The 14,637-nt window shown below is 41.7% G+C and overlaps 1 protein-coding gene across 1 annotated transcript in view; it reads left to right on the top strand.

Moving 5' to 3' along the window:
- Positions 1 to 14,593, top strand: part of LOC107581563 (transcription factor 7-like 2) — a 16,540-nt gene extending 1,947 nt beyond the window's left edge. The window contains exons 2-10 of the mRNA XM_016267169.1: positions 108 to 210; positions 1,444 to 1,530; positions 6,298 to 6,423; positions 6,517 to 6,679; positions 6,992 to 7,099; positions 8,114 to 8,177; positions 8,516 to 8,566; positions 10,247 to 10,319; positions 13,281 to 14,593. Coding sequence (XP_016122655.1) covers positions 1,523 to 1,530; positions 6,298 to 6,423; positions 6,517 to 6,679; positions 6,992 to 7,099; positions 8,114 to 8,177; positions 8,516 to 8,566; positions 10,247 to 10,319; positions 13,281 to 13,716 — 1,029 coding nt within the window. The 5' untranslated portion in view covers positions 108 to 210; positions 1,444 to 1,522 and the 3' untranslated portion in view covers positions 13,717 to 14,593. The remainder of the gene's footprint in view (positions 1 to 107; positions 211 to 1,443; positions 1,531 to 6,297; positions 6,424 to 6,516; positions 6,680 to 6,991; positions 7,100 to 8,113; positions 8,178 to 8,515; positions 8,567 to 10,246; positions 10,320 to 13,280) is intronic.
- Positions 14,594 to 14,637: the final 44 nt, after the last annotated feature.

The following is a 14,637-nucleotide window of genomic DNA, read 5'->3' as shown; positions in this document are numbered from 1 at the left end:
CACACACACACACACACACACACACACACATCTCTCTCTCTCTCTCTCTCTCTCTCTCTCTCTCTCTCTCTTCATTCTTTTCTTTGCATTTTTTATGTCTCTTGCAGGAATCCCAAGGCCTCCACATCCTTCAGATATATCCCCCTACTACCCTCTGTCACCTGGCACTGTAGGCCAGATTCCCCATCCGCTAGGATGGTTAGTACCACAGTAAGCAGCCCGATTTTATTCCTCTTCTTTCATCTTTGTGATCATTATTAATCCTTTGAAACTTTAGTGCTTATTTTTTTGTGGTGTTATAACATGATGTACAGTGGGGTCCAAAGTCTGAGATCTTAAAAATGTTTTTAATTAATTAATTTTGAATATAATTGTTTTTATTTATTATGTATTTTTAATATATATCAGAACATTTAAATTTTGAATAAAATATTTCATTAAAATAAAATATTACAATTTTATCAGTGTTTATTTTATTTTAATTATTTTATTTATTTTGTTTTACAGCTTTTTTATTTCTAGGGTTCAATTTGATTATGAATCACAGATTTTTTTTGAGGAATCCGACTTTTGGGCACCACTTTATATGTTATGACATACATAAGACTGCATTTGTTCAAATATGTTGCATTTTGTTATTGTGTATTTTATATTCGCCAGGCCTCTGTCCACTTTGCTGTGGGCCTCTGGGTATTTAAGATGCAGTTTGAGACTTCGGCCATCACATACCACAAAAGCTAACTCTTAACCTCTGTACAGTTTATACATTCTGGAAAGGCACCGCTGGGGCCCACAGCAATGCACCCATGGCTTTCTTCATCCCCTAAACTCTAAATTGCCTCTTTGTGGCAAATGCTATATTGCATGTCTCTGTATTGTCCAATTAGAGTAATGAACTGTGATTGCCAGTATTTTACCCACAATTCCACACGGGGGCTCTCCCCTGGTAACCCTTGTCAACACTTGTTAATATGACAAAAGGCTACAAATTAAGCTCTGTTAATTTAATGTTTTCTCATCGCGATCTAAATACCAAGAGAGGCCCCAAGCACAGCCACGGCCCTTTGATTCTCTGCACTTTATTTTGGTATAAATTTACATTCATTATTGTTTGTCTTTGGATGTGTAGACCTCAATTAGCGTGATGGCTCCATTAAAGGGGCCGGTGCTTCGTCTTTAATTAGCACAACAAAACACCTAGTTTCAGCTCAGGGAGAGGGGCCTCCATCGACACCAAGCGCAGGGTTATGAAATTTAATTAGCCATTCCTATCAGATTTGTGGCATTCAAATTGTTCAGAGTTTGCCTCCCTTTGATCTGCGCTCTGCAATCCCCTAGATTTTTGTTCTGATCAAATGATAATAAAGCCGCCTGCATAGAGAGTGCTTTTTCCCCTCTTTTTTCATTCCTTCCTTTACCTCTCTTCCTTTCTTCTTTTCCTAGGCAAGGTCAACCAGTTTACCCAATCACGACGGGAGGTTTCAGACACCCCTATCCAACTGCCCTCACTGTCAATGCATCCATGTCAAGGTGAGTTGAGCCTTGGGACGGCCGACTCGCTGAGAACGCGAGCGTGTCAAAACCCCTGCAAACTTCTCCCTTAAGGAGAGACAGCTCTCGCCTCAGTGTTCAAAAAGACGGTCCCATGCCATCCCATACGTATTCAAATATTAATTATTGTTAACATTTTATAATGAGACCCCTAAAGAACGTTTACCCCGACTGAATGGCAGAGAACAAGAGGACTGTCAATTTAGCTACAGTCACATGCAGAAGTAAAGAATCTCTTCGTAAAATGCTGCAGATTTCAGGGGCCATCTTTGGACTCTGAGCGAGAGCTTTGTGTGGGCTCTTGGGGTCTGGTTCAAGTGGCAATTTGGACACAAATGTCCCCAAGAGAGCAATAATGGTTGTGTGGGTGGGGGGATTGTGGGATATGTGTGTGAGGGTATGTTTGTTTTAACTGTCACAGTGATTGCTCCCTTGTGACTGTTCCTCATCTGTTATGTGAGAAGTGGGAGGTGTTTGCTGTAGATGACAAATCTCTGTTTGCTTTATTGCTTTTATGTCATTTAAACATAAAAGTGAGATGCAAACAGCTTCATATGGTCACCTTCTTCTGCATTTACTCGGCCTTTCCCCCCTAATCTGAAACATATGATACTCTTTTCGCAATGATGATGAATGTGACGATGATGATGATGATGGTGGTAGTGCTGAGGCTAGCCAGAGAGGCACAGAGGCAGATCTGGTTTATAGTTTCGAGAAATGGAGACCAACTCAAGCCCAGCCTGTGTCTCCAGACAGGGACAAACTCCTGTTTAATTGCAGTGTGATTGGAAAAGCAGCTCTGGAGGCCTGGCGAGCTTGGACCAGCAGACGTTGATGGATAAATGTGAGCAGGGAAGCAAGAACGGGAGGGAGGAACAGGGAGGGGTTTGTGCGCCTTAAACACTGGCCTGGGTTTGAGCATTTTTGAGGGGAGAAAAGCTTTGGAGAAGATACTCAGAGCTCAACGAAAAGTCCTATACAGTGTTTCTGTTCAGGAAATTAGGATATATAACATGCTCAAACATTGGGCCCTCATTCATGAAACACGAGTGGAAACAAATCTGTGTGAATTGTGTAAAATTTGTGTCATTTCTGCATAAATTGTTGCATAAATATGTCAAATTTACTTGAGAATGATTTGATGAACAGTTCGTTCATTAAAAAAGCAGAAACGAATTTGTGTAAATTATTCGCCAAACTATTCTTGCGTAATTATACATTTTTGTGTACAAAGTATACTTATGAAAAATGTATTCTTGAAAAAGAAAAGATATTTAATCAAACGAGCAGAATTCATTTTTGTGTATATCACTCGTAAAACATTTTTTCTAGATTCGTTCTCATTGATGCAACAAATGTAGTAAAATTTGCTTTACAAACAGTTCACTCTTAAGTACATTGACACATTTATGCACAATAGGTTTTACAAACAATTCATTCATGAAATGAGCAGAATGAATTTCAGGAAAATCATTTGTTCTCAACTAATTAACTCATTAAATGCTAAATAAAAAAAATATATAAGAATAACTTATAAACAGTTAATTCTTGAACTGCAAATTACTTCAAGAAACATGAGCAGAAAAAATTCTTAATAACTAATAAATTATCTTAGTGAATGCAGCAAATTCACACAAGAATGTTCTAACAAACAATTAACATTCATTCTGCTTGCGTGAGTAAATGAGGCCCAATCTTGCACTTGCATCTAGTGTATTTTCATCATCATCACACAGTTTAAAGTGGTCAGGCCAAACATAACAGCTCTGAAACACAATATTTAGCTCTGCAGTGATGATCCGAGTGCATCGGCAGCTACTCTGCTTATGACACCAGGGTCTTTGCAGCCAGTCCTGGCTCTGAAACCAAGGCCTTACACATTTGACACCAACAGCTTTCACCCTGTGTGTGTTTTGAGGTCTCGGCTCCATAGAGAAGTAATTTGTACTGTACCCTGCCTAGGCCTGCTCCGCCGTCAGGAGCCCATGCGGGTCTGCAGCCGCTGCTCCGGCACTGAACCTTCACTTAAGTGACAGCTGATTCTATTCTAATGAGGCCTTTATATTGTGATCATCCTATTTCCAGTGCAGGCTAATTGAATCTTTTGAATGGGGGCTAGGGGGATTGGTGATGTGCTGGGGAAGAGCTAATGCATTTTGATAATCTGTAATTGAATTAGCATAGATTAATAAGTGGTGGTCTTGTGTCTCTGCGGAGGGAAGGTGCTTTAGCATGTTTGTGTCAAAACCAACGGCGTCCTCTGTCATCGGCCTCCTGCGCAAAATAATGAGCACCAGGAAAAGGCTTCATTAATTGTGTTTATGGTTTTTCTGTGAATAAAGCTGGCGAGAGAGAGGGAGAGGGAAGTCTTGCTTTGTCTTCTTTCACAGTCAGTGGACAAGAACTCCAGGAGGCCTCAGGATTAAGAGACGCCCATATGTTGCTCTCCAGTGCCTGTCTTCAGCTCAGAGAGATTCTGATGGCCCTATCTGCTGCCATTTATTATGCAGTTAGCACACAGGGCTTCATGTAGCGATCTGCTTTTCACTCCAGCCTCCTAAAAAATACATTTCAGATCGCGAACGGCATGGACTCGGATCCGGCAAATGAGCTACATAGTTTTGATAATGGGGTTGGAGTCGTACAGGTGTATCGGCTGTCCCGGGTGACAGGGGGAGGAAGTGTAGGCCCCTTGGCCCCTGCCCGTTCCTGCCCTTTGATATGTTCCTCCACCCGCACCTCTGCTCCCATCCCTTCTTTTTCCGCAGAGGAAGAGAAAGTGAATGAGAGACAGAGCGCACCGGCGGGGTCATTATACATTAAACAGGCGCCGAGGCCATCGCTCCGATTGGCAATTAAATGGCACTCACTGACACTCCGCTGGTGTGGAAGAAGATTGAGACATTGGGCCCTGCAGGGGCCCTTCTCGGCACACCTCTCTGTCTCGCTCTTCCCTCAGCAGGGCTAAATTGGTGGCAGGCTCCGCTGCGTGCTGATGAGCGGAATGATGCCCTGCGCTTCAAAGGGATGGCCGTCATGTTTAAACCATAACCTGGGCCTCGCTATGGCAACAGCGGCACGGGTGGGGGTGGGGGTGGTGCTGATGGGACAGTCAGGAGGAGAAGGAAGAAAAAATTGGATGGCGGAACAGAGGAAATTTTAACAAGTATGCAAGGACAGAAAGAGAAAGAAAAAAGGTGGGGGCTAATGATCATGGCACTGCAGCCGCAACGCCGGTCCCCCCTCAGTAGAAGCATACGGGTGGCCCGGATGACATGGCACAAACACAAATGTGTCAGGGATGAAGGGAAGAGAGAATAGGAGAAGAGAGATTGGGGGGGAAACACAGTCCCCAGAGAGAACCTCCAACAGAAACTAGTTGTTCCTTGTGAGTTTACGCTCATCATTATATTCTGGCTCCAAGCCATATAGCCACACTCAAGCAGATAATGAGCTGTTTGAAAAAAAGAATTATTCCTTCTCTTTTTTTTTTTTTCATCATCCACCATTCTTTCTCTCAAATTTGTGTACAGCCACACACAGATGGGATGCACTAAACACATACACACTCAGGCACAGATATGTTCATTTGTACGCTCAGGAATTTATTCTGCTTTCCTACTGATCTTTATGGAATGCTAGGGGGATGATATTATAGATATGTCCTTAAAATAGCCAGCGGGCATTTTAGTTTGATTTAAAGAAAATAATCAAATTGCAAACAAATGAGAAGAAAATGACCACCCTAAATAGTCCAGAATTTACCTCACTAATCAAAAATATGATTTTGAATAAAAAAATGTCAATTAAAACAATTTGACCATATTTAATTTATTCATACATGTTTGTGGTATGTTTGTCATCAGAACACATTATTTGAAAGAAAATAATGTGCATAATATTTTATCTTTTGTCAAAATATAGTTTTTTCTCCACCACTGAAATGAACATGTGGGTGGGAAGAGATAATATTAATCAATAACATTATATCTCACTTTTTATGATGCAGTCAAATCCAAACATTTTGATGTTAAATACATAAAAAAGCGGAACCTAATAGCTTTCTTAAGGTTTTTTTTTTTGTCTTATTTTTTAATGAATTATTGGTCTGTTATTTTGAAGGGGGAAAAAAATTAAAAAAATATATATATATATTTTATAATAATATAATATAATATATAAATATATATATTTTTCTTCTTTTCTTTTTTTTCCTTCAAAATAACAGACCAATATGGGGTTCTAATGTTTTGGTCAATATTATTCGTTATTGTGGTCAGATTATAAGTGCAATAAGTTTCCAGATTATACATTTCCAATCAAAATGTAATCAATTTCTCTGGCTCTGAAACAACTTTTCTGTTCCGCTTATGTGGCTGTGTGGAAAAATTATATTAATAATTCTAACCAATAATTTAATCATAACCCACTTTTTATGATCCAATCAAATCATCATGGGTAAATTTATATCCTGCCCAAAATGTATTCCATCTATTTTGTTTGATTTTGAAATGCATCACATTTTATAACTAAAATGCTTTTTGTTTCATGTTGTGAGTTCTAGATCTTGGATTTGTCATTTATTGCCATTTCCTTTCTTCCACATAACAGATGTATTAGGTTACTGCTGCTTTGTTTTTATAACCACTGTGATGTGTCAAGTCTTTAGCTCATGAATGTGTGTGTGTCCATCCATCATTTCACCCGTGTCCACTCTGACGATTTACACAGTCTTTTCTCCTCCAGGTTCCCTCCTCACATGGTGCCCCCCCACCACAGTTTGCACACCACAGGGATCCCCCACCCAGCCATCGTCACGCACAACGTCAAGCAGGAGTCCTCTCACAGTGACATCGGCTCCCTCAACAGCTCGTGAGTTCACTTTACACTTTTCAGTTCTCTATTCATCCAATAAAGTCACAAGTTGGTACACATACGCTAACATCTGATCCCTCCCATTGGCAGGAAACATCAGGATGCGAAAAAAGAGGAGGAAAAGAAGAAGCAGCCACACATAAAGAAACCTCTGAACGCGTTCATGCTTTACATGAAGGAAATGAGAGCCAAAGTGGTGGCAGAGTGCACACTGAAAGAGAGCGCAGCTATCAACCAGATCCTAGGCCGAAGGGTGAGCGCCACACACATTACAAGACTAAAACATCATACAGAGTGGCAGCAGACTGTCTCAACTACTAAGACCACAGATTGTAGTGTTGTCGGTGGTGGAAAACATTTCTTTTTCTATATAATTGTAAACTTGCTTTATGTTGCTATTGAGTAAAAGTACAATACCAGAGGAAGGGGAAATTTTAATCACGGTGGTTAGACCGCTCATGGAAACACTTCCGTGTTGTTTGAGCCTAAAATATCAGTGGTCTCTTCCTCTGTGATGGCCGCAGTTTTGACGGATGTCTGTGTGTGTGTATTTCTCTATGTGCAGTGGCATGCTCTGACTCGAGAGGAGCAGGCCAAATACTACGAGTTAGCCAGGAAAGAGCGACAGCTTCACATGCAGCTGTACCCTGGCTGGTCAGCACGAGACAACTATGTAAGTTTTTAAGTTTTCAACAAGTAACAATCTTTTCTTCCCTCCCCAGGGGCCAAAGAGTAGTTTAAAGCCATCTAGATGTGCATTTTACAAACCATGTGACGATTACCCAACAGCCTTTGGAGAAAACTAAAGCACACAGACCTAAAAAACGGCTGTCTGGTTTAAGCTGGTTTGACTTCCCAAAACCACTCTAAAACCAGCAAAACAGACCAGCAAGACTTAGCCAAGCTGGAAGACTTTAGATTTATTTTAGCTCTACCCACTGTACCAAGCTTTTCCTCAGTGCAGTCAGGTCTGGTTTTTCCCTGTGTGCCGTGCGATTTTCCTCTGCTTCCATTAGTATTCCACTGGTTCACCTAAAAGGAGAAAGGCGAGCTGAGATCAGAGTAATTAAATAACCACAGGGCCTAAACGCCTCGCAGCTTTGATGAAAGAGGACATCTCTCTCCGGCGCTAGAAATGGGGAACGAGCGCACCGTTTACTGTTTCGCCAGAGTTTCGCGCCTGACAAACGGCCCCACCGCCCAGCCTGTCAACTCTCCTTGGAGTCTGACCACGTTTCTTGACTCGCCTAGTCAAAGTTCCTCAACCGGAGTAAGATAATCGCTCTGTCCAGGCCCAACCTTGGCCTCAACGCAATCAGCAGTCACGGACATGTCCGGCGGAACGTAGCCCATTTTTGAGGAGGACAAATACAATAAAAGTTCTCTCGCTCTGCTCTTACCCTCCAGTAAACCGACCCGCTCAAAGAAACCTCAAGAGCTTCCAACCATTTCACAATGAAAAGAAAACTAAGCAGCAGCGAGAAAACAAAGAATAAACAAAAGGAGAGAAATAGGACGAAGGGAACGATAGGGAAAGTTCTGTTTTGTCCTGCAGTGGCATTTCAAACCTTCAGGCTCTTACATGAATAAATAAATCAGTGAAAACATTGGGCTCTCTTGTTCATTTCATGTCTTGGTCTTTTCTGCAATATAATAACTAAGGTTCCTGTCTATTTCTCTTTTTCTGGCGGGTAACTATCAGGGGAAAAAGAAGAAGAGAAAAAGGGAAAAGCAGGCAGGAGAGGGCAATGGTATGCCAGCCTCCGAATGTGCCGCCCATGCTTGTGTCACTGTGTTTTGTGGTTGTAACTTTGGGCTGTGCCTGCTGCATGCTTTTTTATATACCTGTTTATATAGTAATAATATATATTAAAATAAGATTTTTGTTTGGTTGTTTTTTACATTCACCCACATCTTTCAATTAAGGAGGTTTGCTGATTACATTGATTTGATTCACTTGACCGTTCTTCTTTATGATGCTGATTACTGTGAGATATTGTCCAGGAAGAATGCAGAGTCATGTATTTGCGGTCTCTCTTCATCATGGACACCTTTTGAAGGCCTCTGTATCTTGTTCTTTTTTTTCCAGAACACAGAGAATATTTTCCAAACCCTTGCCTTTCACTCCCTCCGATTACAGGTGCTAATGTCATTTTGAGTCTTAAATTACTAACTTGCTTTTTTCCCCTATTTTGGTTCTTTATGTATTTGTTTATTTGTGCTTGTGCAGTATATCAAATATATAATGATCTTTCTTTAATGAATAATACTCCATATTTGCTTTATATATCTTTTATTTGACAAGCTCAGCAATTCTCTTGAAGAATATGTTGCTTTATTTTGCTCCTTTTCAGTTGTTTCCTTTGCTCCATTTTTCATTATACACATACTTTCATCCAAAAATGCTTCTATGTTAAAAGTCATATGTTATTATGAATAAAAAAAAATCCCTGATTTGGTCAACTCTAAGCATGCAGCTGCAATATGTTTATAGGAATAGGAAATATGATCAAAATAACCAAAGATGTTGTTATCAGGGTAAACCTCCTTAATCTACTCAACTGCCTTCAGTAGCTGCCCCTGCCTCCTCCACGCCCCCAGCATGATTGCGGGCTTTGCCCTGTCTCCTCTTGATCTGCTCCACTTACAACCTGCCTTCACCCTCCTCAAAGACCCATCTACCCATGACCTTTGGCCTGGTGCTTATGTGGGCTGTTTGAGGTGGATGAAAGTGGACCAGTCCTGTTTATGAAGCAGCCTCGTAGTGTTTCCCTGGCTTAAACTAATGCTCCGCCTCCCTCCTATAGCTCCTCCCTGCTACTGCTACCTCAGCAACCTGTCACTATCACCTCCTCTAGTCTAGAACAGCCAAATAATGGCCGGCAGACATTGTATCCATATCTGCTGCATCCCGCAACGCTTACCTTTTAACGAACGAGCATTTATTTACCCATAAAGAGCCTTGGTTATGAAAGGCATGCACTGTGTGCTGATGTATTGATTTCTGTCATCATTTACTTTCATTTTTGTTTCTTGCAGTTTTTCATTTCTTATTGTTTGTATTACTAACAAAATATGGTCGAATATGACTGTAAAGGCATTACTGCACATTTGATTGCTACTATTTAAATTCATCTGTTGGGGAAAAAAGACTTTTACAGAGCTCGTCAGATTCATTGGATTCAATTTATCTCTCTTTCCGCTCTCTTTTCTGATTTCATCTCTCCTCTGCGCTGGCTTCCTCTTCCCTTCTTCGTCCCGTCAGATCTGAGCGCTCCAAAGAAGTGTCGCGCACGCTTCGGGCTCGACCAGCAGAATAACTGGTGTGGCCCATGCAGGTGTGTATCTGGTGTGCCGGCAGGTGTGCTAGAGCAGGTGACAGCTGGGGAACTCTCTCATTGGTACCTCCTCCCACTTTTCTGGCTCTCTCAGCCTCGCATTCTCTCCACGCCACTTCCTCTGCCAATCAGCTTCTGCAAATCTGGGCAATAGGTTTTATTTTTCATTGCTAGGTGGGATGGAAGGGTTGTTTGTGTGGTTGTTTTTGTGTGAGTGTGTGAAAAAGGAGTTCATGTAGAACTCCTTTTTGAATTGAAACGAGGCAGGGTTAAATAAAAAAGGCGGGGTTTATTTCCCTCTGTTAAGGGGGAGGGGTGTGGCCAGGGGGTTGAGATGAGCTGGTCATGGTAAGTTTTTGGGGAGGCATGGTACCAAAGTCCAAAGCTGAATCATTTGCTCTAGCTCCATGCCTTTTTGTGTCCAATGACGTGTGCTTTTTTTTCTTTCTTTGTTGTGTTTTATGTTCCTCTATGGATAACAGATGCAAATACCCCTAAGAAGTGTCGTGCCTTGTTCGGGCTTGACCAGCTGGGTTTATGGTGCAAACCCTGCAGGTATATTCCCAGCCCCACTCCTGGGGAGAACGTCGAAATTATGATGATGATGATTTTAAGATGACAAAAATCAACTTTTCTTCTCTTGAAACTTGTTCCATGGATTATATGTTCCTACTTCAATCTCTGAGGCCTTGTTACAGTTTATATGTTTTACAAAGACTTCTTTCTTACTTGTTTCTGTCCTTTTCTGACTGTTGAAACACTTCAGACGAATTGAAATCCTCGGGCAGAAAATGCCAAAAAAGAATTACAAAGGCATTGTGGTTAAAATTTCAAGTCAAGCATAAACCTTTTTTTATTTTGAGTTTTTTTGTATTATTATAATTTAGTACTACTGTTTTTTTTCTGCCCAAGGAACTAATCTGCTGTTTTGTACTGTTCTGCCCTGGTCACTTCTGTTAGAACTGTGTGATGTAGCCACTTTCCTTTTTGTGGAGGGTAGGGTTGGGGTGATGCCATCTGATCCCCCCTCTCTCTTTTTTTTCCTCCCCTTCTTCTTCCTTCTCCACTCCTCTCTTATAACCCTTTATTCAGTCCCAACCTCTTGTCTTTCTGTTCTAATACAAGCAGTCTTTGAATTGGGAATATGTTGATGGTAGGTATTTGTTTCTGCTAAGTAATACCCTTTTCTGTGTCATGCTTGTGCACTCTTTCCTTTTCACCCTTCCATCATCGTGGACATCAGACGGTGTGCTGTTGTGATACTCCACTGTCCATTTTCTACTTGCCCAACTGTATCCCCATTCCACCAATTTCATTTATCCTTGCTAGTTTAGAAATCCATCTGATTCTCCAAAATCCACTCCCTCTAGTCTGACCTCCTTCAGGAACAACAGAAAGCTTCTCAACTTTAGAATGTATGTGAATCTGAGCGTTGGATGTTGGATGCAGGGTCCAAAGTTCACATTCGCCATACCTGCCAGTGGTGGAACTGAAAAGCAAATACTTAAATACTACTAATAGTTCATATTTTATATTTCAATTTCATTGAATGATTGTATAACTAAAACTAAGGAAATTGCTTTCATGCAAAATTTTCTTTTAGATGTTTTATATGAGTTAAATATTGTCTGAAAAAGCACAACAGTAATTCTCATCTTTAATTTGTAGACTGTTGAAACTCTTTTCTGACTCTTTCATTTGATTCACTCATGAGGAAAAAATAACCAGCGTTGTTGTTCGTACTTTTAAGTTGAAACCACACAATATTTAGCAATTTCTTGGAGAAAAAAAAACGATCTTGCTAGCCAGTAACTGTTTTATTTGTATAGAAGTGTGTAGCTGGAGTTGCTGAAGTTGTATTTTTTGAGGGGTAGTGCCGTTCATTAGCACCTCTTGTTATTCAGAGGAACAGCCTGTGCATTTTTTGGGCTGTGCTGAGAGAAACGCTGGTAATTGCATCTTGATTTAGGGAGCTGTAAGGTTAAAAGACCTCACTCAGCTCCGTTTCCTGAAAGATGCATCTGGAGAAATTCCCTCGGAGCCCCATAAATCAATAAGGAACACAGTGAGATACTTAGAATCAATATAGCTCTTAAAAAATGGATATTAGCTTATTTGCCGCAGTTTGACAGGCAGTTAGCACCTTGACAGACCCGAACCGTTCCTAAATTCACAAACGACCTCCTCTCAAAAGCACAGAGTAGCAGGCAGATAAAACGAACACATCTCTGCCTCTGTTCACCTATCTTTGACCCTGAAGTGCCATGTCTCCTCTGTAATAAGTCTGTTCTGTGCGGATCCCTCCAGCTGCATGTCGCGCGTCGTGCATGCCCACCGTACACAAAGTGGGTTTAAGTGGCCGTGACAAGATTTCCGTCCTCTTTTTGTCATTTTTCTTCATCATAGTGTGTATCTTCCTCCCCGACTGTCTCTCTGTCTTTTTCGCACTTTCGTCTGAAACCAACACGCATAAGAGCAGGCAGGGGTATGACTTGAGAAACAATCCTTACCTGGCTGATATTTTAATGACGAAACCACAAAGAAGTTGCCGGTTAATTGATCCCGGTTCTCCCGCATCTCTCTAGCTCCCCCTGTCTTTGATTTAATTCCCTTTTATTTTGCTCTCTGTATTTGTTGATCTTTCTTTTCTCTTTTTGGAGTTAGCCTCGGCTGCATCACTGAGCTCGCCCTTTAGGCAGGATAAAGAGAGTTTTTGGGGAGGAAGGGGGGGGGGTTGGTCAGGTCAGGTAGGGCAAGGTACACTGAGGTTTTCCCTCTCTCTCCGTTTCTCTCTCTCTCACACTCTCTACCCCTACCTCACGGCGTGCTGGCTTGGCGCTGGTGAGATGTGGCTGGCTGGAATGGCTGGCCGTAGGCGTAGCAGACGAGGGAGGGTCCTGACCCGAGCAGAAATGCAAACATGGCACCACGACCTCTGTGCAGAGCGCTCACACACATGTCTTAGGGGCAAGCTGAGAGTAGCGCTTCCTCGCTAACCTTTTACCCCACCATCTGAACTTCCCCTGAAGGAACGCAAGGAAAAAGACAGGAAAAAAGAAGGGAGAAAGAGGAGTGTAATAATTCAAGCTGATGTGTAAACTGGATGGATCCCCTCGCGGTTTGCGAAACCGGGGTGGAGTTCTTTTGTTTGGAGTTGCGTTACGCCGCCGAAGGAAAACAAAGAGAGATGTAGGCCTCACCTCTTTCATCATTCTCCTTCCTCATTCCGTCTGTTCATCTTCCTCTTGTCCTCCCACTGTCCTGTCCTCTCTGCATGTAATCGTGTGACACCGTGTGAGAGCGAGACGCGTCTGACCCTAATCTTGTCCAGCTCTAGCGTCCATTTTCATGCAGAGTCTGAAAGTGGGTCCGCCAAAAGTTGCTAATGAGATCAGCATGGGTGTCCCGAATTTAAGATATGTGCATTTAAATGGACGTTACGGCTCTGTGGGGTCCACTCTAAGGTTCAGACAGAGAACTTCAATGTGTCCCCTCTTTTTTTTTGTTTTTTTTTAGGAGAAAAAAGAAGTGCATTCGCTACATTCAAGGTGAAGGCAGCTGTGCCAGTCCTCCTTCTTCGGACGGAAGCTTACTAGAGTCCCCCCCATCCTCCCCCTCCATGGTCTCTCCCTCCCCGTCCTCGAAAGAGTCCAAACCACAAACTGAACAAATGCAACCTCTCTCACTGACTATGAAACCGCCCCCCCTGCTCTCGTCGTCCCAACACCAACACCTCTCCATGGCTCCACCCTTAGCTTTGTTGGACAACTCCGGGGCGGGCAAAACGTCCGGCTCGGCACACAACGGCTCCTTGGACCCCTCAGACGTGTCGTCGTCCCGACCCACAGGCTCCGCCTCCTCCAGGCCTACATCGGCGTGTCATTCCCACTCTCTGCTGCCCAGCTCCGCCACGACGCAACCCCTTTCGCTCGTAACCAAGTCGATAGACTAGCTTCGTTGTTTTTTTAAACCAGCTTTCTCTGTCTGTCTCTCCGTCTGTCACGCGTCTTGTCTTTTTTCATTCTGTGTTCTGATTCTCTTGTTTTTTCTGTGCGATATGGCTTTGAAAATTTCGTTAATTCTTTATCAGAGTTCATTGGTCAATATTTGACCTGTCATTATCTAAAAAAAAAAATGAAATTATTATGATTAAATATTGATAATTAAATACACTTAAGTTGTAGAGTATAGCTTTGTGAATCTGCCAAATTTTTGTATAAATTTTTTTGGGTTTGTTTTTGTTCAGTTGTTTTGCTTTTTTTCAGCTGTACAACAGAAAAATGCATAATTGTTATGTTGACATGTTTAAAGACAGATATACAAAGTAGGTGAGGATTCAGTGAGCCCTTTTCTCAAAGAATTGGTTCTCCTTCATTATTTGTATTAAATACGAGCTTGTGAACCAATCATTTTACAGCTGTCCCAAACTCAGAGGGCACGAGGACTGTGGAGACACCTCTCCGACTGAGGAACAACTTTAATCGTGATGTTACTTGTTCTTGTTTAAATGTACAGAAATATGGGGGGTTACTGTGTTAATATGCATTGTTCCATTGCGTTGTCCGTTTTATCTTTCTTTTTTGTCGTTGTTTACCAGGGGGTGGGAGGTTGACTCCGGTTGGGGTGGGTGGACTCGATTGGATGGGTGTTTTGGGGTGGGGGGTTTTGGGTTATTCGATACAAACTGTCACAATGCTAGGACCAGTAGTATTTATTGCTTTAGAGATTGCTTGTCGTATCTTGTATGTTGTCCCTTTTTGAAATCTTTTCATTTTCTTAATACATTGTATAAATATTCTTTTTCTTAACGTAAGCAACTTATATATATATATATATATATATATATATATATATATATATAGATATATATAAT

This window comes from Sinocyclocheilus grahami, unplaced genomic scaffold (assembly GCF_001515645.1).
Source record: "Sinocyclocheilus grahami isolate Dianchi unplaced genomic scaffold, SAMN03320097.WGS_v1.1 scaffold36.1, whole genome shotgun sequence".
Classification (NCBI taxonomy): Eukaryota; Metazoa; Chordata; class Actinopteri; order Cypriniformes; family Cyprinidae; genus Sinocyclocheilus; species Sinocyclocheilus grahami.
Note: the sequence above shows the minus strand (reverse complement) of the source record. Positions and strands in the feature narration are given on the sequence as shown.